The 25986-nt window shown below is 38.2% G+C and overlaps 1 protein-coding gene across 4 annotated transcripts in view; it reads left to right on the forward strand.

Moving 5' to 3' along the window:
• The first annotated feature begins 228 nt into the window (after window positions 1-228).
• The window catches only part of LOC138327718 (uncharacterized), a 44416-nt gene continuing 18658 nt past the window's right edge, over window positions 229-25986 (forward strand). The window contains exons 1-8 of one of the 4 annotated variants that reach the window (XM_069274035.1): window positions 229-346; window positions 17533-17670; window positions 19279-19398; window positions 21496-21633; window positions 23500-23613; window positions 24304-24410; window positions 24495-24652; window positions 25084-25346. In XM_069274035.1, the coding sequence (XP_069130136.1) occupies window positions 244-346; window positions 17533-17670; window positions 19279-19398; window positions 21496-21633; window positions 23500-23613; window positions 24304-24410; window positions 24495-24652; window positions 25084-25346 (1141 nt within the window). In that variant the 5' untranslated portion in view covers window positions 229-243. Of the gene's footprint in view, window positions 347-17532; window positions 17671-19278; window positions 19399-21495; window positions 21634-23499; window positions 23614-24303; window positions 24653-25083; window positions 25347-25986 lie in introns of all 4 variants that reach the window. The other 3 variants (XM_069274036.1, XM_069274033.1, XM_069274034.1) reach the window with 3 other exon arrangements.

The raw sequence follows: 25986 nt of genomic DNA on the forward strand, positions 1-25986 counted from the left end.
AATGTTCAATATCATTAACGTTACACATAGGCCTACATGTACATGTACATTGTAGGTCTATGTGTAATGATATTCAACACTTTGAAATAAGAATGTATGTACAATGTTCCAACCTACAGCGTTCGAATGCATACATATATAGAAGTGTAAATGTTTATATTTAGTTAGAGATCGAGAGTCAAGAAAATTTGGTGGAGCGCTACCACAACTTTTAAATTAGTCTGTGTCAACTGCACGCTTGCAATGGTAAAAGCCGAGAGCAAACGTTTGGCTGATATGGACAAGGAAGCTTGGCCAGTAGGCCTAACGATGGCAACACATGTAGACGGGTCGTCAGAAGAATCTGGTAAGTGTGGTTATGTTATTATATATTTATCTAATTGTGCGTACACACGACAAACAAAGTCTGTTTAAAAACTGACAACGTTTTTAATCTTTATATGTTACAAACTTACTATAATTTGTCACGTAGCCAAAGAAGATTTGACAGGGTGGTTTAGGCCAGTTTTGTGTGTAACGTTGGACTAGTTTCGTTTTGCCTATATATTGCACATATGAATGGTTTCCAACCCTGGACCATCCTCAGTACTCTAGGGGTTATTATCACTGTCATATTATATCCGCAACTGGACCATCCTCAGTACTCTAGGGTTTATTATCACTGTCATATTATATCCACACCTGGACCATCCTCAGTACTCTAGGGGTTATTATCACTGTCATATTATATCCATTACTGGACCATCCTCAGTACTCTAGGGGTTATTATCAATGTCATATTATATCCACACCTGGACCATCCTCAGTATTCTAGGGGTTATTATCACTGTCATATTATATCCACACCTGGACCATCCTCAGTACTCTAGGGGTTATTATCACTGTCATATTATATCAATTATTGGACCATCCTCAGTACTCTATGGGTTATAATCACTGTCATATTATATCCACACCTGGACCATCCTCAGTACTCTAGGGGTTATTATCATTGTCATATTATATCCACACCTGGACCATCCTCAGTACTCTATTGGTTATTATCACTGTCATATTATATCCACACCTGACCATCCTCAGTACTCTATGGGTCAGAATCACTGTCACATTATATCCACACCTTGACCATCCTCAGTACTCTAGGGGTTATTATCACTGTCATATTATATCCCCAACTGGACCATCCTCAGTACTCTATGGGTTATTATCACTGTCATATTATATCCACACCTGGACCATCCTCAGTACTCTATGGGTTAGTATCACTGTCACATTATATCCACACCTGGACTATCCTCAGTACTCTAGGGGTTATTATCACTGTCATATTATATCCATCACTGGACCATCCTCAGTACTCTAGGGGTTATTATCACTGTCATATTATATCCACACCTGGACCATCCTCTGTACTCTATGGGTTAGTATCACTGTTATATTATATCCACACCTGGACCATCCTCAGTACTCTATTAGTTATTATCACTTTCATGTTATATCCACACCTGGACCATCCTCTGAGTACTCATAGGGTTATTATCATTATCATATTATATCGACACCTGGACCATCTTCAGTACTCTAGGGGTTATTATCACTGTCATATTATATCCACACCTGGACCATCCTCTGAGTACTCATAGGGTTATTATCATTATCATATTATATCCACACCTGGACCATCTTCAGTACTCTAGGGGTTATTATCACTGTCATATTATATCCATTACTGGACCATCCTCTGAGTACTCATAGGTTTATTATCATTGTCATATTATATCCACACCTGGACCATCCTCAGTACTCTAGGGGTTATTATCACTGTCATATTATATCCACACCTGGACCATCCTCAGTACTCTAGGGGTTATTATCACTGTCATATTATATCCACACCTGGACCATCCTCAGTACTCTAGGGGTTATTATCACTGTCATATTATATCCACACCTGGACCATCCTCAGTACTCTAGGGGTTAGTATCACTGTCATATTATATCCACACCTGGACCATCCTCAGTTCTCTAGGGGTTATTATCATTGTCATATTATATCCACACCTGGACCATCCTCAGTACTCTAGGGGTTATTATCACTGTCATATTATATCCATTACTGGACCATCCTCAGTACTCTATGGGTTAGTATCACTGTCACATTATATCCACACCTGGACCATCCTCAGTACTCTAGGGGTTAGTATCACTGTCATATTATATCCATTACTGGACCATCCTCAGTACTCTATGGGTTAGTATCACTGTCATATTATATCCACACCTGGACCATCCTCAGTACTCTATGGGTTATTATCACTGTCACATTATATCCACACCTGGACCATCCTCAGTACTCTATGGGTTATTATCACTGTCATATTGTATCCACACCACACCTGGACCATCTTCAGTACTCTATGGGTTATTATCACTTTCATATTATATCCATTACTGGACCATCCTCAGTACTCTATGGGTTATTATCACTGTCACATTATATCCACACCTGAACCATCCTTACTATTCTAGGGGTTATAACCACTGTCATGTTATATCCATCATTGGACCATCCTCAGTACTCTATAGGTTATTATCACTGTCATATTATATCCACACCTGGACCATCCTCAGTACTCTAGGGGTTATTATCACTGTCATATTATATCAATTATTGGACCATCCTCAGTACTCTATGGGTTATTATCACTGTCATATTATATCCACACCTGGACCATCCTCAGTACTCTAGGGGTTATTATCACTGTCATATTATATCCACACCACACCTGGACAATCTTCAGTACTCTAGGAGTTATTATCACTGTCATATTATATCCACACCTGGACCATCCTCAGTACTCTAGGGGTTATTATCACTGTCATATTATATCCATTACTGGACCATCCTCAGTACTCTATGGGTTAGTATCACTGTCACATTATATCCACACCAGGACCATCCTCAGTACTCTATTGGTTATTATCACTGTCATATTATATCCACACCTGACCATCCTCAGTACTCTATGGGTCAGAATCACTGTCACATTATATCCACACCTGGACCATCCTCAGTACTCTAGGGGTTATTATCACTGTCATATTATATCCACAACTGGACCATCCTCAGTACTCTATGGGTTATTATCACTGTCATATTATATCCACACCTGGACCATCCTCAGTACTCTATGGGTTATTATCACTGTCATATTATATCCACACCTGGACCATCCTCAGTACTCTAGGGGTTATTATCACTGTCATATTATATCCATCACTTGACCATCCTCAGTACTCTATAGGTTAGTATCACTGTTATATTATATCCACACCTGGACCATCCTCAGTACTCTAGGGGTTATTATCACTGTCATATTATATCCATCACTGGACCATCCTCAGTACTCTAGGGGTTATTATCACTGTCATATTATATCCACAACTGGACATCTTCCATACCTCAGTACTCCTAGTGGTTATTATCACTGTCATATTATATCCACACCTGGACCATCCTCTGTACTCTATGGGTTAGTATCACTGTTATATTATATCCATTACTGGACCATCCTCTGTACTCTATGGGTTAGTATCATTGTCATATTATATCCACACCTGGACCATCCTCTGAGTACTCATAGGGTTATTATCATTTCATATTATATCCACACCTGGACCATCCTCAGTACTCATAGGGGTTATTATCACTGTCATATTATATCCACACCTGGACCATCCTCAGTACTCTAGGGTTATTATCACTGTCATATTATATCCACACCTGGACCATCCTCAGTACTCTAGGGGTTATTATCACTGTCATATTATATCCACACCTGGACCATCCTCAGTACTCTAGGGGTTATTATCACTGTCATATTATATCCACACCTGGACCATCCTCAGTACTCTAGGGGTTATTATCACTGTCATATTATATCCACACCTGGACCATCCTCAGTACTCTAGGGGTTATTATCACTGTCATATTATATCCACACCTGGACCATCCTCAGTCTCTAGGGGTTATTATCACTGTCATATTATATCCACACCTGGACCATCCTCAGTACTCTAGGGGTTATTATCACTGTCATATTATATCCACACCTGGACCATCCTCAGTACTCTAGGGGTTATTATCACTGTCATATTATATCCACACCTGGACCATCCTCAGTACTCTAGGGGTTATTATCACTGTCATATTATATCCACACCTGGACCATCCTCAGTACTCTAGGGGTTATTATCACTGTCATATTATATCCATTACTGGACCATCCTCAGTACTCTATGGGTTATTATCACTGTCATATTATATCCACACCTGGACCATCCTCAGTACTCTAGGGGTTATTATCACTGTCATATTATATCCACACCTGGACCATCCTCAGTACTCTATGGGTTATTATCACTGTCATATTATATCCACACCTGGACCATCCTCAGTACTCTATGGGTTATTATCACTGTCATATTATATCCACACCTGGACCATCCTCAGTACTCTATGGGTTATTATCACTGTCATATTATATCCACACCTGGACCATCCTCAGTACTCTATGGGTTATTATCACTGTCATATTATATCCACACCTGGACCATCCTCAGTACTCTATGGGTTAGTATCACTGTCATATTATATCCACACCTGGACCATCCTCAGTACTCTAGGGGTTATTATCACTGTCATATTATATCCATCACTGGACCATCCTCAGTACTCTATGGGTTATTATCACTGTCATATTATATCCACACCTGGACCATCCTCAGTACTCTATGGGTTAGTATCACTGTCATATTATATCCACACTGGACCACCTCAACTCTAGTTATATCACTGCACTCAGTACTCTAGGGGTTATTATCACTGTCATTATATCCACACCTGGACCATCCTCAGTACTCTAGGGGTTATTATCACTGTCATATTATATCCACACCTGGACCATCCTCAGTACTCTAGGGGTTATTATCACTGTCATATTATATCCACACCTGGACCATCCTCAGTACACTAGGGTTATTATCACTGTCATATTATATCCACACCTGGACCATCCTCAGTACTCTATGGGTTATTATCACTGTCATATTATATCCACACCTGGACCATCCTCAGTACTCTATGGGTTATTATCACTGTCATATTATATCCATCACTGGACCATCCTCAGTACTCTAGGGGTTATTATCACTGTCATATTATATCCACACCTGGACCATCCTCAGTACTCTAGGGGTTATTATCACTGTCATATTATATCCATTACTGGACCATCCTCAGTACTCTATGGGTTATTATCACTGTCATATTATATCCACACTGGACCATCCTCAGTACTCTAGGGGTTATTATCACTGTCATATTATATCCACACCTGGACCATCCTCAGTACTCTAGGGGTTATTATCACTGTCATATTATATCCACCACTGGACCATCCTCTCAGTACTCTATGGGTTATTATCACTGTCATATTATATCCACACCTGGACCATCCTCAGTACTCTAGGGGTTATTATCACTGTCATATTATATCCCATTACTGGACCATCCTCAGTACTCTTGATGTTATTATCACTGTCATATTATTTCCACACCTGGACCATCCTCAGTACTCTATGGGTTATTATCACTGTCATATTATATCCACACCTGGACCATCCTCAGTACTCTAGGGGTTATTATCACTGTCATATTATATCCACACCTGGACCATCCTCAGTACTCTAGGGGTTATTATCACTGTCATATTATATCCACACCTGGACCATCCTCAGTATTCTAGGGGTTATTTATCACTGTCATATTATATCCACACCTGGACCATCCTCAGTACTCTAGGGGTTATTATCACTGTCATATTATATCCACACCTGGACCATCCTCAGTACTCTAGGGGTTATTATCACTGTCATATTATATCCACACCTGGACCATCCTCAGTACTCTAGGGGTTATTATCACTGTCATATTATATCCACACCTGGACCATCCTCAGTACTCTATGGGTTATTATCACTGTCATATTATATCCACACCTGGACCATCCTCAGTACTCTAGGGGTTATTATCACTGTCATATTATATCCCCAACTGGACCATCCTCAGTACTCTAGGGGTTATTATCACTGTCATATTATATCCATCATACTGGACCATCCTCAGTACTCTAGGGGTTATTATCACTGTCATATTATATTCCACACCTGGACCATCTCAGTACTCTAGGGGTTATTATCACTGTCATATTATATCCACACCTGGACCATCCTCAGTACTCTATAGGGGTTATTATCACTGTCATATTATATCCACACCTGGACCATCCTCAGTACTCATAGGGGTTATTATCATTGTCATATTATATCCACAACTGGACCATCCTCAGTACTCTATGGGTTATTATCACTGTCATATTATATCCACACCTGGACCATCCTCAGTACTCTAGGGGTTATTATCACTGTCATATTATATCCCAACCTGGACCATCCTCAGTACTCTAGGGTTTATTATCACTGTCATATTATATCCACAACCTGGACCATCCTCAGTACTCTATGGGTTATTATCACTGTCATATTATATCCACACCTGGACCATCCTCAGTACTCTATGGGTTAGTATCACTGTCATATTATATCCACACTGGACCATCCTCAGTACTCTATGGGTTATTATCACTGTCATATTATATCCACACCTGGACCATCCTCAGTACTCTAGGGGTTATTATCACTGTCATATTATATCCACACCTGGACCATCCTCAGTACTCTATGGGTTATTATCACTGTCATATTTATATCCCCACACCTGGACCATCCTCAGTACTCTATGGGTTATTATCACTGTCATATTATATCCACACCTGGACCATCCTCAGTACTCTATGGGTTATTATCACTGTCATATTATATCCACACCTGGACCATCCTCAGTACTCTAGGGGTTATTATCACTGTCATATTTATATCCCAACTGGACCATCCTCAGTACTCTATAGGGGTTATTATCCACTGTCATACTTATATCCACACCTGGACCATCCTCAGTACTCTATGGGTTAGTATCACTGTCATATTATATCCACACCTGGACCATCCTCATACTCTAGGGGTTATTATCACTGTCATATTATATCCCCAACTGGACCATCCTCAGTACTCTAGGGGTTATTATCACTGTCATATTATATCCACACCTGGACCATCCTCAGTACTCTAGGGGTTATTATCACTGTCATATTATATCAATTATTGGACCATCCTCAGTACTCTAGGGGTTATTATCACTGTCATATTATATCCACACCTGGACCATCTTCAGTACTCTATGGGTTATTATCACTGTCATATTATATCCACACCTGGACCATCCTCAGTACTCTATGGGTTATTATCACTGTCATATTATATCCACACCTGGACCATCCTCAGTACTCTATGGGTTATGTATCACTGTCATATTATATCCCACACCTGGACCATCCTCAGTACTCTATAGGTTATTATCACTGTCATATTATATCCACACCTGGACCATCCTCAGTACTCTAGGGGTTATTATCACTGTCATATTATATCCACACCTGGACCATCCTCATACTCTATGGTTATTATCACTGTCATATTATATCCACACCTGGACCATCCTCAGTACTCTAGGGGTTAGTATCACTGTCGCATTATAATCCACTAAACCTGGTGACCATCCTCAGTACTCTAGGGGTTATTATCACTGTCATATTATATCCACACCTGGACCATCCTCAGTACTCTATAGGTTATTATCACTGTCATATTATATCCACACCTGGACCATCCTCAGTACTCATAGGGGTTATTATCATTGTCATATTATATCCACACCTGGTCCATCCTCAGTACTCTATGGGTTATTATCACTGTCATATTATATCCACACACCTGGACCATCCATCAGAACTCTAGGGGTTATTATCACTGTCATATTATATCCCCAACTGGACCATCCTCAGTACTCTAGGGTTATTATCACTGTCATATTATATCCACACCTGGACCATCCTCAGTACTCTATGGGGTTAGTATCACTGTCATATTATATCCACACCTGGACCATCCTCAGTACTCTATGGGTTAGTATCACTGTTATATTATATCCCCAACTGGACCATCCTCAGTACTCTAGGGGTTATTATCACTGTCATATTATATCCACACCTGGACCATCCTCAGTACTCTATGGGTTAGTTTCACTGTCATATTATATCCACACTGGACCATCCTCATACTCTAGGGGTTTTATTATCACTGTCATATGATATATCCATCCATACTGGACCAAACCTCATGTACACTAGGGGTTATTATCACTGTCATAATTATATCCACACCTGGACCATCCTCAGTAAATCTATGTGTGTTATTTATAACGGACATATTATATCCACACCTGGACAACCTCATAGTACTCTAGGGTTATTATCGACTGTTATATTATATCCAACACCTGGGACCATTCATCATGTACATCTAGGCGTTATTATCACTGTCATAGTTGATATCCATTCACTGGAACCATCCTCATCCATAGGTAGTTATTATCACTTTCATATTATATCCATTACATGAAACATCCTCCTCAAATCTATGGTAGTAATCACATGTTATATTATATCCCCAACCAGGACATCCTCCAGTACTCTTAGGGGTTATATATCACTGGCATATTATATCCACACCTGAACGCATCACTCACTAATCTAGGGGGTTATTATCACTGTCATGTTAATATCCATCAACTGGGACCCAACCTCAGTTACACTAGGGTTTTATTATCACTCGTCATATTAATTAACCACCACAACTGGACCAACCTCAGTACTGATCATAAGAGTTAATATCACGGTCCGATAATATATCCATCACCTGTTATATCCATCCACAGTACTCCATAGGGTTATTATCACTGTCATGTTAGAATCCATCACAGGACATTCCTGCAGTACTCTAGGGGTTATTATCACTGTCAAATTATATCCACGACCACTGGACCATCCTCAGTATTCTATGGGTTTATTATCCCTGGTCATATTCATCTCCACACACTGGACCATCCTCAGTACTCTGGGGCGGTTATTATCACTGTCATGTTTATATCACTTTTTGAACGCTGGACCATCCTTCAGTACTCTACGGAATTTATTATCATATGGAGTCATATTATATCCATTACTCGGACCATCCTCAGTACTCTATGAGTTATTATCAACTTTTCAATATTAATCATCAATTACACCTGAACCATCCTCAGTATTCCCTATGAGTTATTATCACTGTCATATTATAATCCACACACTGAAACCATACCTCAGTATTCTACGGGGCTTATTATCAGCTGGTCATTTTTATATCCATCACCTGAAACCATCCTCCAGTCATTCTAGGGGGATTATTATCACTGTCATGTTTATAATCCATCACCTGAACCATCCTCACTATTCTAGGGGTTATTTAAATCACTGGTCCTGATATATCCATCACTGGACCCATCCTCATTACTCTAGGGGTTATTATCACTGACATAATATAGTCCACACCTGGACCATCCTCAAGTAACTCTAGTCGAGTTATTTATCACTGTCATATTATATCCACACCTGAAACCATCCTCACTATTCTAGGGTTTATTAATCACTGTCACATGGTTATATCCCATGCACTAGTACCATCCTCAGTACACCTAGGGGTTATTATGCACTGTCATATTATTTTCCATCATTTGGACCATTTCCCACTCAGTACTTGTGACCACCTCCAGTCACTCTAGAGTTATATCACTGTCATATAATATCCCCAACTGGACCATCCTCAGTACTCTAGGGTTATTATCACTCTGTCATATTATGATCCACACCTTGGTCCCATCCTCATACTCTAGGGGTATTTTATCACTGTCATATTATGTCCCCAACTGGACCATCCACAGTACTCTAGGGGTTATTATCACTGTCATATTAATATCCACACCTGGACCATCCTCAGTACTCTATGGGTTAGTTATCACTGTCATATTATATACTCCACGACCTGGACCATCCTCAGCTTACTCTAGGGGTTATTATCACTGTCATATTAGATCCCCAACTGGACCATCCTCAGTACTCTAGTGGTTAACTATCACTGTCATATTATATCCATTACCTGGACCATCCTCAGATAATCTATGGGGGGGTTTATGTATCACTGTCATATTATTCCACACCCTGGTCCATCAAACCATCCTCACTATTCTAGGGGTTATTATCACTGTCATGTTATATCCATCACTGGACCATCCTCAGTACTCTAGGGGTTTATTATCACTGTCATTTTATATCCACGACCTGGTACCATTCTCAGGTACTCTAATAGTTTATTATCACTGTCATTATTATATCCACACCTGGACCATCCTCACTATTCTAGGGGTTATTATCACTGTCATATTATATCCATTACTGAACCATCCTCAGTACTCAAGGGGTTATTATCACTTGTCATATTATATCCACACCTGCCCCATCCTCAGTACTCTATGGGTTAGTATCACTGTCATATTATATCCACACCTGGACCATCCTCAGTACTCTATAGGTTATTATCCACTGGTCAATATTATATCCACACCTGGACCATCCTCAGTACTCTAGGTGGTTATTATCACTGTCAATATATATATCCACACCTGGACAATCTCAGTACTCTATGGATTAGTATCACTGTCAGGTATATTATATCCACACGCCTGGGACCATCCTCAGTACTCTATGGGTTAGTATCACTGTTCGCATATTATATCCACACCTGGACCATCCTCAGTACTTCTAGGGGTTTTATTATCACTGTCATATAATATATCCACACCTGGACCATCCTCAGTACTCTATGGGTTATTATCACTGTCATATTATATCCACACCTGGAACCATACCTCAGTACTCATTGAGTTACTATCATTGTAATATTATAACCACACTCTGTCCCATCATCAGTTAACTCATAGGGGGGTATTATCACTAGTCAATTATGAACCACACCTGGTCCATCTTCAGAACTCTAGGAGTTATTATTCACTGTCATTTTATAGCCATTACAGGACCATCCTCAGTACTCAAGTGTTAAAATCACTTTCAATATTATATCTACGTACCTGGACCATCCTCAGTATTCATATGAGTATATAGTATCTATCTGTAATATTAAATTCACAACCTGGACCATCCTCAGTCACTATGGTTTAGTTTCACTGGGGTTATTAAATCCCCTACTGGACCAACCATCAGTACTCTAGGGTTATTGATCACTTTCATATTATATCCACACGTTGGACTGGACATCCCTCAGTACTTCCTAGGGTTTAGTATCACTGTCATATTATATCCACACCTGACCATCTCATAACTCTAGTTGTAATTATCACTGGTCATATTATATCCCCAACTGACCATCCTCAGTACTCTAGGGGTTATTATCACTGTCATATTATATCCCACCTTGACCATCCTTCAGAATTCATGGAATTATATCACAGTCAATAATATTATCCACACCTGGACCTACCTCAGTACTCATAGGGTTATTATCAGCTGTTATATTATATCCACACCTGGACCATCATCATAACTCTAGGAGTTATTATCACTGTCATATATATCCAATACTGTACCATCCTCAGTACTCTATGATTTTTATCACTTTCATATAATAAAGCCAATACTGAACCATCCTCAGTACTACTATGGGTTAGTAACACTGTTAAATAATCCCCAACCTGGACCATCCTCAGTACTCTAGGGGTTATTATCCACTGTCATATTATATCCTCACTCGGCACCATCCTCACTATTCTAGGTGTAATTTATCACTGACCTTGTTATATCCATCACTGGGACCATCCTCCAGTAACTCCTATGAGTATTTAATATCACAGTCATATAAAATCTCACACCCTGTACCATCCTCTGTACTCTATGCGGTTATTATCCATCGTGTCATATTATTTATCATCACTGGTCCATCCTCAGAGTACTCATCAGGGGTAATTATCACTTTTATATATTGTCATCCACACATTGACCATCTCTCAGTACTCTAGAGTTATTATACACAGTCATATTATATCCCATTACTGGAACCATCCTCAGTACTTCTATAGAATTTTATTATAACTATCATAGTTATCTACTACATTACGGTAACTATCCACAGTATTCTAATGAGTTATATATCACTATGTCAATAATATATCCCCACCTGAACCATGCCTCACTATTCTAGGGGTAATTATCACTGTCATGTTATATCCATCACTATGTAACCCTCCACACTATGTCTAGGGGTTATTATCACTGTCATTTATATCCCTCTCCTGGACCACTGCCTCAGTACTACTATTAGGGGATTCTTATCACTGTCATAATTATAACCACACCTGGACCATACTCAGTACTCCATTAGAGTTATTATCACTGACATATTAATACCACACCTTAACCATCCTCACTATCTAGGGGTTATTAATCACTGATCCATGTTATATCCATCACTGGACCATCCTCAGTACTCTAGGGGTTATAATCACTGTCATATTATATCCACACCTGACCATAACCATCCTCAGTACTCTATTAGTATATTTTACACTGTTCATATAATATCCCCAACTGACCAATCCACAGGTACTCTATGGGTTTATTATCACTTTGACATATTATATCCACACCTGGTTACAACCACATATACACAAGGGTTATTATCTACTGTCATATTATCGTCGCCCAACTGGACCAATCCTCAGTACTCTAGGGGTTATTATCACTGTCATATTATATCCACACCTGGACCCTCCTCAGTACTCTAGGGGTTAGTATCACTGTCATATTATATCCCACACCTGGACCATCCTCAGTACTCTATGGGTTATTATCACTGTCATATTATATCCCCACCTGAACCATCCTCAGTACTCTAGGGGTTATTATCACTGTCATATTATATCCACCACCTGGAACCATCCTCAGTACTCTAGGGGTTATTATCACTGTCATATTATATCCACACCTGAACCATCACAATTCAGGGTTATTATCACTGTCAAGTTATAACCTTCACTGGACACTCAGTACTCTAGGGTTATTATCACTGTCATATTATAACCACAACTGGACCATCTCAGTACTACTATGGGTTATTATCACTGTCAAATTATATCCACACCCGTAACCATCCCCTCTACTCTAAGGGGTTATTATCACTGTCATATTATATCCATTTACCTGAACCATCCTCAGTACTCTAGGGTTATTATCACTGTCATATTATATCCACACCTGGACCATCCTCAGTACTCTATGGGTTATTATCACTGTCATATTATATCCACACCTGAACCATCCTCAGTACTCTAGGGGTTATTATCACTGTCATATTATATCCACACCTGACCATCCTCAGTACTCATAGGGGTTATTATCACTGTCATATTATATCACACCTGGACCATCCTCAGTTACTATCCATATTATATCCACACCTGGACCATCCTCAGTACTCTATGGGTTATTATCACTGTCATATTATATCCACACACTGGACCATCCTCAGTAATTCTAGGGGTTATTATACACTTGTCATATTATATCCACCAACCTGGACCATCCTCAGTACTCTAGGGGTTATTATCACTGTCATATTATATCCACACCTGGACCATCCTCAGTTACTCTAGGGGTTATTATCACTGTCATATTATATCCACACACTGGTCCATCCTCAGTACTCTAGGGGTTATTATCACTGTCATATTATATCCACACCTGGACCATCCTCAGTACTCTAGGGGTTATTATCACTGTCATATTATATCCACACCTGGACCATCCTCAGTACTCTAGGGGTTAGTATCACTGTCAATATTATATCCATTACTGGACCATCCTCAGTACTCTATAGGTTAGTATCACTGTCATATTATATCCATTACTGGACCATCCTCAGTACTCTATAAGGTTAGTATCACTGTCATATTATATCCATTACTGGACCATCCTCAGTACTCTAATAGGTTAGTATCACTGTCATATTATATCCATTACTGGACCATCCTCAGTACTCTATAGGTTAGTATCACTGTCATATTATATCCATTACACTGGACCATCCTCAGTACTCTATAGGGTTAGTATCACTGTCATATTATATCCATTACTGGACCATCCTCAGTACTCTAGGTGTTAGTATCACTGTCATATTATATCCATTACTGGACCATCCTCAGTACTCTATAGGTTAGTATCACTGTCACATTATATCCATTACCTGAACCATCCTCAGTATCTATAGGGTTAGTATCACTGTCACATTATATCCGCACCTGGACCATCCTCAGTACTCTATGGGTTAGTATCACTGTCATATTATATCCATTACTGGACCATCCTCAGTACTCTATAGGTTAGTTATCACTGTCATATTATATCCATTACTGGACCATCCTCTGAGCACTCATAGGGGTTATTATCATTATTATATTATATCCACACCTGGACCATCCTCAGTACTCTAGGGGTTATTATCACTGTCATATTATATCCATCACTGGACCATCCTCAGTACTCTAGGGGTTATTATCAATGTCATATTATATCCACACCTGGACCATCCTCAGTACTCTAGGGGTTATTATCAATGTCATATTATATCCATCACTGGACCATCCTCAGTACTCTATGGGTTAGTATCACTGTCATATTATATCCACACCTGGACCATCCTCAGTACTCTAGGGGTTAGTATCACTGTCATGTTATATCCATCACTGGACCATCCTCAGTACTCTATGGTTAGTATCACTGTCACATTATATCCACACCTGGACCATCCTCAGTACTCTAGGGGTTATTATCAATGTCATATTATATCCACACCTGGACCATCCTCAGTACTCTAGGGGTTATTATCACTGTCATATTATATCCATTACTGGACCATCCTCTGAGTACTCATAGGGTTATTATCATTATTATATTATATCCACACCTGGACCATCCTCAGTATTCTAGGGGTTATTATCACTGTCATATTATATCCATTACTGGACCATCCTCTGAGTACTCATAGGGTTATTATCACAGTCATATTATATCCACACCTGGACCATCCTCAGTACTCTATGAGTTATTATCACTGTCATATTATATCCATTACTGGACCATCCTCTGAGTACTCATAGGGGTTATTATCATTATTAAATTATATCCACACCTGGACCATCCTCAGTACTCTAGGGGTTATTATCACTGTCATATTATACTCAACAAATTAAGTTAAGGGTCAAAAGTTTTGAGTATAGTATTTTTTTTTACCAAACACTTAGAACATGATTTTTATATCAATTTATTATCATTAACATTTCATTCATTCATTGGAAACGATTTTTGGCGGGAAAACAAGACATTTTTTTCAAACTACAGGCATCCGACAAGGCATACCCCTATTTTCAAAGTGAAATCACATATGGTGATGAAAAGTCAATTTTTCATTTCTGGGGAGTTCATTACGATGTTATCAGTACTTAGTGTTGGACCTCCTCCAGGCCTGAATAACTGCACGGACCAACATGGCCTGCTGAAGCTGCGGAAGATTCTACGGATGGTCAATTGTGCCAGGTTACGTCCATTCCTCTAACAGTGCGAATTTTCCATTTCAGGGAATTTGACTGCCGGTTGAACGTTCCCGCTTCAGATCTGTCTTTCTCTGGAAGGACATCCCAGATGGTGTTCTATAGGATTTTAAGTCGGGAGAAAACCGCGGGCCAGTCCCATGTGGTCCATGCGCCTCGATAGTTTCCGCTCTCCAAGGTACTCATGTACGATCCTAGCACGATGAAGACGCGCCATTATACATCCATGAGTACAAAATCGGGACCTTATGCACGCCGCGAATGGGCGCACAATAGGGTCTAGGATTTCGCGTCCCTATAACGTTGTCCAGCTCAGCGTTTCCCGTATCCGAAATGATATACAGCTCCGTTTTTTTCCGTCGAGAGAGATGCCACCGACCCCAAACCATTACTGAACCTCCACCAAAACGATTGTGCTGCGTCACACAGCAGTCGCGATATCGTTCGTTTTTTCTCTCGCCACACTCGCCTCCTACCATCGTGAAAGTCCACACAAAATTTCGACTCGTCGGTGAATAGTATTGGTCGAATATGGCGCAGTTGCCAGTGAACATGATTTGTGCAAAAATCAAGTCTTGCTGCTTTGTGTCTCGCGGTCAAAATGGGCCCTCACAGCTGGCCGACGAGCCCGCAGGTTAGCTTGGTGGAGACGATTTCTATAGGTTTGAGAGGAAATACGCAGTCCCTGGTGGTTGCGCAGGTCTGTATTCAGCTCAACACCAGACGAAAACCGATTACGTTTTGCTTGTAGGACAATAGTACGGTCCTCACTGGGCTGTCGTACATCGTGGTCTTCCACTTCTGGGTCGCTGACGTACCGAACCAGTTACTTGGAAGCGTTGCCACAGTCTCCCGATGACACTTTGACTCACATTGAAATTTTGAGCAACAATTCGTTGAGTCATTCTAGACTGGAGCATACCTATAAGCGAGTACCTGAATCTTGTTCACTCAAGTGACGTCTTTGAGGCATTTCGTGTTAATGTCACTTTGAATGACGTTTAGTGTTCAAAAAATGCAAAAACTGTGCAATTCCAATGATTTACCCACATGTCACAATCAATGTCCCATTCGGCTACCAAACTGTATATCGGGGTACCTGTACTCAGCCGAGTGTACTGCCTACGTGGCCTGACCTTCAACCTTTTTACTCACGTGTAAATCATGGTCAAATGAACGCTTGAAAAAGTTATATCAAGTAGATATATTCCCTTTATATATTTTATTAATTTTTATTACCCCAAAGTTGTGACCCTTAACTTATTTTGCTGAGTGTATATCCACACCTGGACCATCCTCAGTATTCTAGGGGTTATTATCACTGTCATATTATATCCATTACTGGACCATCCTCTGAGTACTCATAGGGTTATTATCATTATTATATTATATCCACACCTGGACCATCCTCAGTAACTCTAAGGGTTATTATCACTGTCATATTATATCCATTACTGGACTATCCTCAGTACTCTAGGGGTTATTATCACTGTCATATTATATCCATTACTGGACCATCCTCTGAGTACTCATAGGGTTATTATTCATTATCATATTATATCCACACCTGGACCATCTTCAGTACTCTAGGGGTTATTATCACTGTCATATTATATCCATTACTGGACCATCCTCTGAGTACTCATAGGGTTATTATCATTGTCATATTGTATCAACACCTGGACCATCCTCAGTACTCTGTGGGTTATTATCACTGTCATAGTATATCCACCCCTAGTTTCTGTAAGTTGCATTATGTCAGCTTACCTAAGACTTGTTAAGTAAAAAGAATATTTTTGTTGCAGCTGAAAGTAGGAGGAGATCATATGAAGATGCATTGAAAAATGATAAAATCAAGGCAATACTTGACTTCATTTATGATGAACCAGAAAAATTATTAAATGCCAAAAGAGCCATCTTACATCATGTGTGCCTGGGTGAAGGTCAGTATTCCAGGCATGATACAGTTAATATTTGTTTGTGTTATTTGAGTTGAGTGTACTTTTATATACTGAAACGTTACTTGAATATAGTGTTTTCATTTTCATTTAACATGCAAAATACTTACTGAGTTAAACAATGTCTTTGAGTTACACAAGTACCAAAGTTTGACTATAATTTACAATACACTGTCTATGATACTACAGTGTTTATTGCTAATAGTAAAGATTGGTCCAATTCATACTAAACTCATTCACCCCTGAACACACATTTAGGCTCTTTTGAATCAAAGAATAGACCATTCCATTATGAAATTCAGGGGTGAATGACTTAATAATAATAGAAATTGATGCAAAACTATTTTCTGAAATATTCATATAATTCTTTGACTGTTAGGATACAGACTTCTGTGTAAAAGACTCATATGGTACATCAGTGGCGTCGCTAGCAGGAAATTAATGTGCATGCAAAGTGGAAACCGAGCGCCAATACCGTTGTTTGGGGGGTTCTGGGTTTTTCCTCCCCCCTTTTAATAGACAGTCAATTTCTTTATATACATGTAAGTGGTGATACTCTCATTGGATCATTTGTTCACATGAAAATGTATGGGACCAAAATTAATGAAAATTGAATGTGCAAATGTACTCTTATACAAATACAAATGTACTCTATACAAATACAAATGTAAATACAATACTAATGTATTATTATATATATAAATACAAATGTACTCTTATACAAATACAAATGTACTCTTATACAAATACAGATGTACTCTTATACAAATACAGATGCACTTTCATACAAATACAAATGTACTCTTATACAAATACAAATGTACTCTTTTACAAATACAAATGTACTCTTATACAAATACAAATGTATTATTATATATATAAATACAAATGTACTCTTATACAAATACAAATGTACTCTTATACAAATACAGATGCACTTTCATCTACAAATACAAATGTACTCTTATACAAATACAAATGTACTCTTTGTGCACTTATTTTATTGTGATAGCGACGAAGACTGGTCACATGTCAAAGTTCAGTGTAACAACATCATCCTGTTTTTTTTGGGGTTTTTTTTGCCATTCGAAAATGTCAATGACAGTATCCACATCTAAAATGTATATGGGCATGTCATGGTGGATGTATAAAAGAGCGTGGAAACGGAATGGATATTTGATTTTCTGAAAAAAAAGTTAACCTAAAAATAAAAAGCATTCAGGATAACAAATTTAATAATGTTGGTCTCGGTTTCTACGTTTTGTTCTGATTTTCAAAAAAAAAAGAAAATATAATTGTATATAATTTTTTTTTTATAGATTTTTTTTTTTTTTGAGAATTGATTGATGTGCACTCAGCTGCATTTTTGCGTCAATGGTAGCTACACCACTGTATATATAAGAGAAAGTATCTGTATGGAAAGTAACTGAGGGAGCACACTATTTTGTAGTATGTATACTCTTAAACAGCCCATGTTTAAAGATACGTATACTTTTAATTATTTTACCATTCAACCTATAATTAACCTTTCCCAGAAGTTGGTTGGGAAGAATACTTAACATATACATGTATGTCATTTTTATCTTTATGAAGATCCACGTGATGAAAGCTTTCCAAAACAATTGAAACAATGGATAAAAGCAAAAGATGCAATACCCCGCCATGATGATGTTTATAAGTTTGAAGAGGACGAGAACAACCAAGAAATCGCAGGTGCATTTATAATCATTAGCAATGACCCGTCCAACAACTACATATCATAGACATATTGATGTGTATTTGTTTGACGAGTCTTACTCTGGAAGCTTTATAATTTTCATCAGACAACCATTTTTTATAACCTGGGAAAGTGCCTTCATCCTGTGTGATATACAAGTCGTCGCACACAGAGCCTTCAGTTTAACTACACATAAGGATATACCGGTAGTGAGTATAATGACAGCAGTCGTACGCCCGAAGTATTAGGATGTAGTCTACTTCGGTGACGGCGTATACATGTACATGTCACTTGATGAATCATGTCATAGCCTAAATTTTAATCTACGAAAGAAAAGTCCCTTATAGAACATGTACAATTTCACAAAAAAATATGTGCGTATGTTGTATACTATATTGTTGCCAATATTCTCAAGTGTTTTAATTTTCCTATATTTACAGTCAGCGGCGTATTGATAGTATGATTTCAACCAAAGGCTACTCAACTTTATTTTTTGATAAATGGAGTATGTCATGTGCAATTTGGAGCCATGCGGATGAATATATACTGTATGATGGTCTGCTTCAGAAACTGTTAGTGTTTTCAGTACCGATCGTACGACCGAAGAACATGTATCAAAATGATTTTGAACACATACATATAGGCATGTACATACAAATGTAGAAAAGCTACATTGTTTATGTTACTACCGTACCTCATTGAGCAATGTTTCTGTGCGTATGATAAATATACAGTGTTGTACAATGCACAGTTTTGCACATTCCAATGACGTCGCAATGTTTTCAACTTGGGTCAGCGACACTGTGTTGTATTTGTATTTGAAACATATTTGCCTGCCCACAAATGGATGAGATATGTCAGAAAAACTACAGTCTTTGTGTTGGACAAGTTTTTACTTGAAGCACGACAATACAGCTTGATCTGGGGAGTCCTGGACTGACAAGTCCTGTTTGTTATCTACGGTGATCGCTGGAGACTATGCATACACAAGATTGGGTGCTTGGAAATAATTAGCGAAACTGAACCCTACAGTTGTAGCTTTTATTATACTTATAATTGGTATATGTAGGGTTTATTGAAGAGATTGAAATAAGGACGCAACTTCCTAACATTCTGAGAGCGGTAGGTAATCTGTAGTGTACAGTGTGAGCCTACCTGTGTTTGTACATGTTCCTCGGTCGACGTCCAATTCACTTGAAAATCTCCAAAATCCAGAAATAATGACATGTAACCATTATAACATTAGTGTATTCAAGCCAATGAAAACCTGAACTGATCAAAGTAGAACTCAAGTGATCACAAAGTTGAAAAAGCTCTCTGTTCGGCACACCTCCTTCAGGCAGGCAGTTTAAATCAGACACAGCATCACAACTACGTTAAATATCTTTCCATATTATGAATTGTATTTGCACTGTGGAGTTTTTAACATTGGATAAATAAAATGACTTACAGTTACATACTGGGAAAATCCCATATATATGCTTCATCAGATGGAACTCATTTTATTTGTATGTTCATTGATAAATTAGTGGGAATGCCCATCAATTCTAGTGGCTGTTCCAAATGCCTGTCAGAACCAAACAGTGTAATTTGATTTTAATCTTATAAATGTTATAAACATTAAATATGGTAAATATTGAGCTATGGAAATAATAGTTAAGACTGTAAATATATTTTAAGGATTAAAGTATCTTTTTGGTGGTTTTATTGAAGGATAAAGTTGAGTAGGGTATCAATATTTGTTTAATGGACGCGACATTTCAAATATCGATAACCTGCTCAACTTTATCCTTCGATAAAACCACCAGGAAGATACTCTAATCCTAAATATATTCAGGGATCTATCCAAATTCGGAAAATTTAATACCTCGCAAAATTTATCAAAATCATAGTTTTACGTATTATAGTCTGTCGTTAGAATAACACTTTTTAAAAAAGGCTACACAGATAATCCAGGAAAATACTCCCCGTGAATAAATTCCAAACATAAAATCCCGAAATTTTACTCCTTGGAAATTAAACAACTAGATACAGTATTTGCATTATGGCAGATTACTTATAACAGTAGCTAAAATTAAATATTTTTATTGCAGCAAATATTAGGAGGAGATCGTATGAAGATGCATTGAAAAATGATAAAGTCAAGAGAATACTTGACTTTATTGATGATGAACCAGAAAAATTACTGAAAGCTAAAAGAGCCATCTTACATCATGTGTGCCTGGGTGAAGGTCAGTATTCCAGGCATGATACAGTTTACTTTAATATATTGAAAGGTTACTTATATAGTGATTTTTTTAACATACAAAATACACAAGTTCCAAATAACAAGTTTCAATTGTATTTTTGAGGTTTCTTTTCTTTTACTTTTGCAAGTTATAAAAATAGTTTTGTTTGCAAACTGTGTGAATTTGCATAACAGCCTCTCACAAGAGTTTATTTTTAGCTCACCTGGCCCGAAGGGCCATGGCGCAGCGTCCGTCGCCCGTCAACATTTCCTTTAAATCGCTACTTGTCCTAGAGTTCTGCATGGATTGCAACCACATTTGGCCAGAAACTTCCTTGGGGGAAGGGGATCAGATTTTGCATTAATGGTGATCCTGACCCCCCTGGGGCAGGAGGGGCGGGGCCCATTAGGGGTAATAGAGGTAAATCCTATAAATCGCTACTTGTCCTAGAGTTCTGCATGGATTGCAACCAATTTTGGCCAGAAACTTCCCTGGGGGAAGGGGATCAGATTTTGCATAAATGGTGACCCTGACCCCCCTGGGGCAGGAGGGGTGGGGCCCAATAGGGGTAATAGAGGTAAATCCTATAAATCGCTACTTGTCCTAGAGTTCTGGATGGATTGTAACCAAATTTGGCCAGAAACATCCTTGGGGGAAAGGGGAACAGAACTTGTATAAATTTTGGCTCTGACCCCCCGGGGGCAGGAGGGGCAGGCCCAATAGGGGAAATAGAGGTAAATCCTATAAATCGCTAGCTGTTCTAGAGTTCTGCATTGATTGTAACCAAGTTTGGCCAGAAGTATCCTTGGGGTTAACAGAATTTGTATAAATTTTGGCTGTGGCCCCCTGGAGCAGAAAGAGTGGGGCCCAATAGGGGAATTAGAGGTAAATATTTAAATTCCTTCAGAAAAGAAACAATGAACTTGTATTCAGAACATTACTTGGCATTACAAACCAGGTGAGCGATACAGGCCCTCTGGGCCTCTTGTTTTCATCACCTGATGAAACTGAATAACAGTGACATCAATGCTTATGATTGATTATTTAGACTACTTGATAAAAACTATATGTTTTAATTTACGATTTCAGTGATTTTTCAAGGGATTCTTTTATCAAATCAAAATGCAAAATCAATTTCTCTTATTGTAACGTCATGATAACGTCAGGTTTTTGCACCATTCTCAGATTTTTGTTTTGCATGATGGTAAAAAAATGGCCAATTAGAAAGTCAGATTTAGTATGAAAACAATAAAAAATAATTACCATTTACAACCTGTAACAGCCATAGAAACCAATCAAGGACATAAAATTTAAGGAATCTATAAATTAAATTCAAACTGTTTTTTATTTCATAAATACATTTCTTATAAGAAACATTTACCTATCTGTATCTGAATTGAAATGAGTGTTTAATTCTTGCAAATAATATCAAGAAAGATTCTTAAGGATGCCACACCGCTGACAAATGTTTTTTTTTTTATCTTTATCAAAACAAGAGCAGCCAAATCAGTAATTTTCTTCAGTAACAAATTAACTCCTTACTTTGCACTTTACATCATTACCACCATTGAAAAGTTTGAGCTTCTTATTTTACTTTAAGATAAAAATATTACGGTATGTGGGTTTCCTCCGGGCACTCCAGTTTCCTCCCACACTAAGAACCCTGGCGTGCTTACATCCAGGCCATCGAGAGTGATTTGCTGTTTTGTAATCGTTGTATAACTTGTTTTGTAAATGTTAAGAAATAATAATTTCTTTAACCTAGTACTGAACATTTTAGTGTTAAAATCAATATATAGATACAGTAGATAGAACTGGCATAAAAACATGTTTAAAGATGTGTATTACACTTAAATTCACATTTCCAAGATCCACGTGATGAAAGCTTTCCAAAGCAATTGAAACAATGGATAAAAGCAAAAGATGCAATACCTCGCCATGATGATGTTTATAACTTTGAAGAGGACATCCAGGAAGTCACAGGTATGGTCATATTGTATTTTATTAGCAGTTGTGTGTGGTTGTTGTGGGGGAGGGAGAGGTTGTCATACCCAATTTGGTTACTCTGTTTGACCCAATAAGTACCCCATCCATATAAGTGCCCCTCACCATTCTGGAGGCCTCGTTTTCACTGATATCGAGTTAAATGCAAAATGAAATTATGAAAACCCCTTGGCACTTATTAGGTTGAACTTGGTAGGTCCCCTTTTCAAATAATGGGGTTGACTCTATAGCATTTGAATTAGAATAAAATGGGATATTTTTTACTTTCTCTGCCTATGTAGGAGTACTCAATACTCATTACTGAAATATTCTCTTTGGGGATTTGATGGCAGCACCGTTTTGTGCTAGTTTAGTAAAAAACAAAGGTTTAGAGTGATGCTTTCAGGTGCCTACAATTATTTGAGTAAGGTAAGGGGTTTAGGACTGTCTAAGGTCCTCTGTATGTGCAGGCATTACCATAGGGAGGGGGAGATAAAAACCCTTCAGAAAGCACCTGGACTCGGGGACTAACGCGAAAGGGAACTTCACAGCTGGCATGGATGTTGTTTTGGCATCCAAATATTAAAACTAATTCCATATAAAATGACAATAAGAGATTTTAATGAAAGACATGAATTCAATTATTATTGGTTTTAGTGATATTAATATGGTGTTTTTTTACATTGCAAGAAGAAGAAAGTAGCAATGCAAAAGGAAATGATGCCAAAGAAAGTCCCCATCAAGCGACAGAAAAAGGATCTGATGCCACAGAAAGTCCCCATCAAGCAACAGAAAAGGCCTCAGATGCCAAAGAAAGTCCCCATCAAGCGACAGAAAAAGGATCTGATGCCACAGAAAGTCCCCATCAAGCAACAGAAAAGGCCTCAGATATCACAGACGGTCCCCATCAAGTTGAACTTGAGACAAACAAAGACAGCAGTCATACTCTGGAGTCTGGAACAGGCTCTGATATAACACCTCAGGATACTATAAAAGACTCCGGTGGGAACTCTGATGGTGATCAAACAAGCACTGGAAAGTAAGGAGTAGCATTTATTGTTATTGATTATTTGTTTTGTAGGCCACCTATCCACCATCCACCGTTCTATAGGTTGTAGACAACTCAGACATCATGTACTCACATTTTCATATGAAAACAGAAATTTGTTACCCCTAGCACAAGTGTTCAATTTGGTTCCTTTTTCTATTACAACCACACTAGTGACCCATTTGGCTCCATGAATACAAATTAGCATTATTTCAATCGTTTTAATTATACACTTTGCTTTCCAATCACCTGGTGATAAAAAGACTGCAAAGGAAGATAATGTAAGCTTCTTTTCCTACTATATAATCAGTATTTTGCATTTTTCATCTGAAGAGATGAAAATATCATTGGAAAATACATCCTTTCAGATAAATTAGCTACATGGACTGATACGTTATCTTTTCCTCCTCTTTTTTTGGCAGAAATGATTTTGCTTACCCAATAGGACAAGAAAAAGGCAAGCGTCATGCTCTTTATATTGGCATAAGACACTTTGAAAGAAGAGGTGAAGATGGACAGAGTGATGGGACTGGGATACATGACTTCAAGCTGAACAGGGAAGGTGAAGAGAGAATAGATAGAAAAGAAGTAGGAAGAGTTTTTGAAAATATAGGATTTACATTAAAAAGCAATGACAAGGAATCTGAAATAACGGAAAAGAAAGTTGATGCACTTGTAGATCAAGGTAAGTGACTGAATGTGTGTCTTAACAAGGCCTTGGTCAATATGACTTTTTCCTGTTCATATTACATTCTATTTACCAACACAAAAGTCCATTATTGTGTGATATATCTTGTTTAAATGTCATTATCATATTGTGTTTGTATTTTCCCTATCCTTTTAGTTGTTCACATAAATCATCGCAAGTGTCAAAACAAATATATTAGCAGACTTTGCCAAATTAAAAAAAAAACAAGTGCTTTATATGTCTGAAAAATGTGTAAGGATTATCAGTCCAAAAAACCAGCAGCATTCAAAATTATTTAAAAATAAACAACACCTTAACTCTAGAAGTGAAAAAATAATGAAATACGCTTTAAAGATAAACAAGAGATCCCAGAGGGATGTTGGCGCCTACCAAAGAATGATCTACGTCTGATAAACGAAAAGAGGGATCTTTTCTCTGCTTTTGCTACATAATACTTCATATGAAATTTGAGAAAGATTCCTTTCCGCGTTTTCTAAGATGTCTAAAAATAACAAACTTCAATGATCAAAATCCAAGATGGCTACATGTCGGCGACTATAAACCAACTTTTATTCGCATGCGATTTACTTTCGCGAAATTCGCGCTCGACTCAAAATCGCGAAAGTCAATCTCTCTG

Source organism: Argopecten irradians, chromosome 7 (assembly GCF_041381155.1).
Source record: "Argopecten irradians isolate NY chromosome 7, Ai_NY, whole genome shotgun sequence".
Taxonomy (NCBI): domain Eukaryota; kingdom Metazoa; phylum Mollusca; class Bivalvia; order Pectinida; family Pectinidae; genus Argopecten; species Argopecten irradians.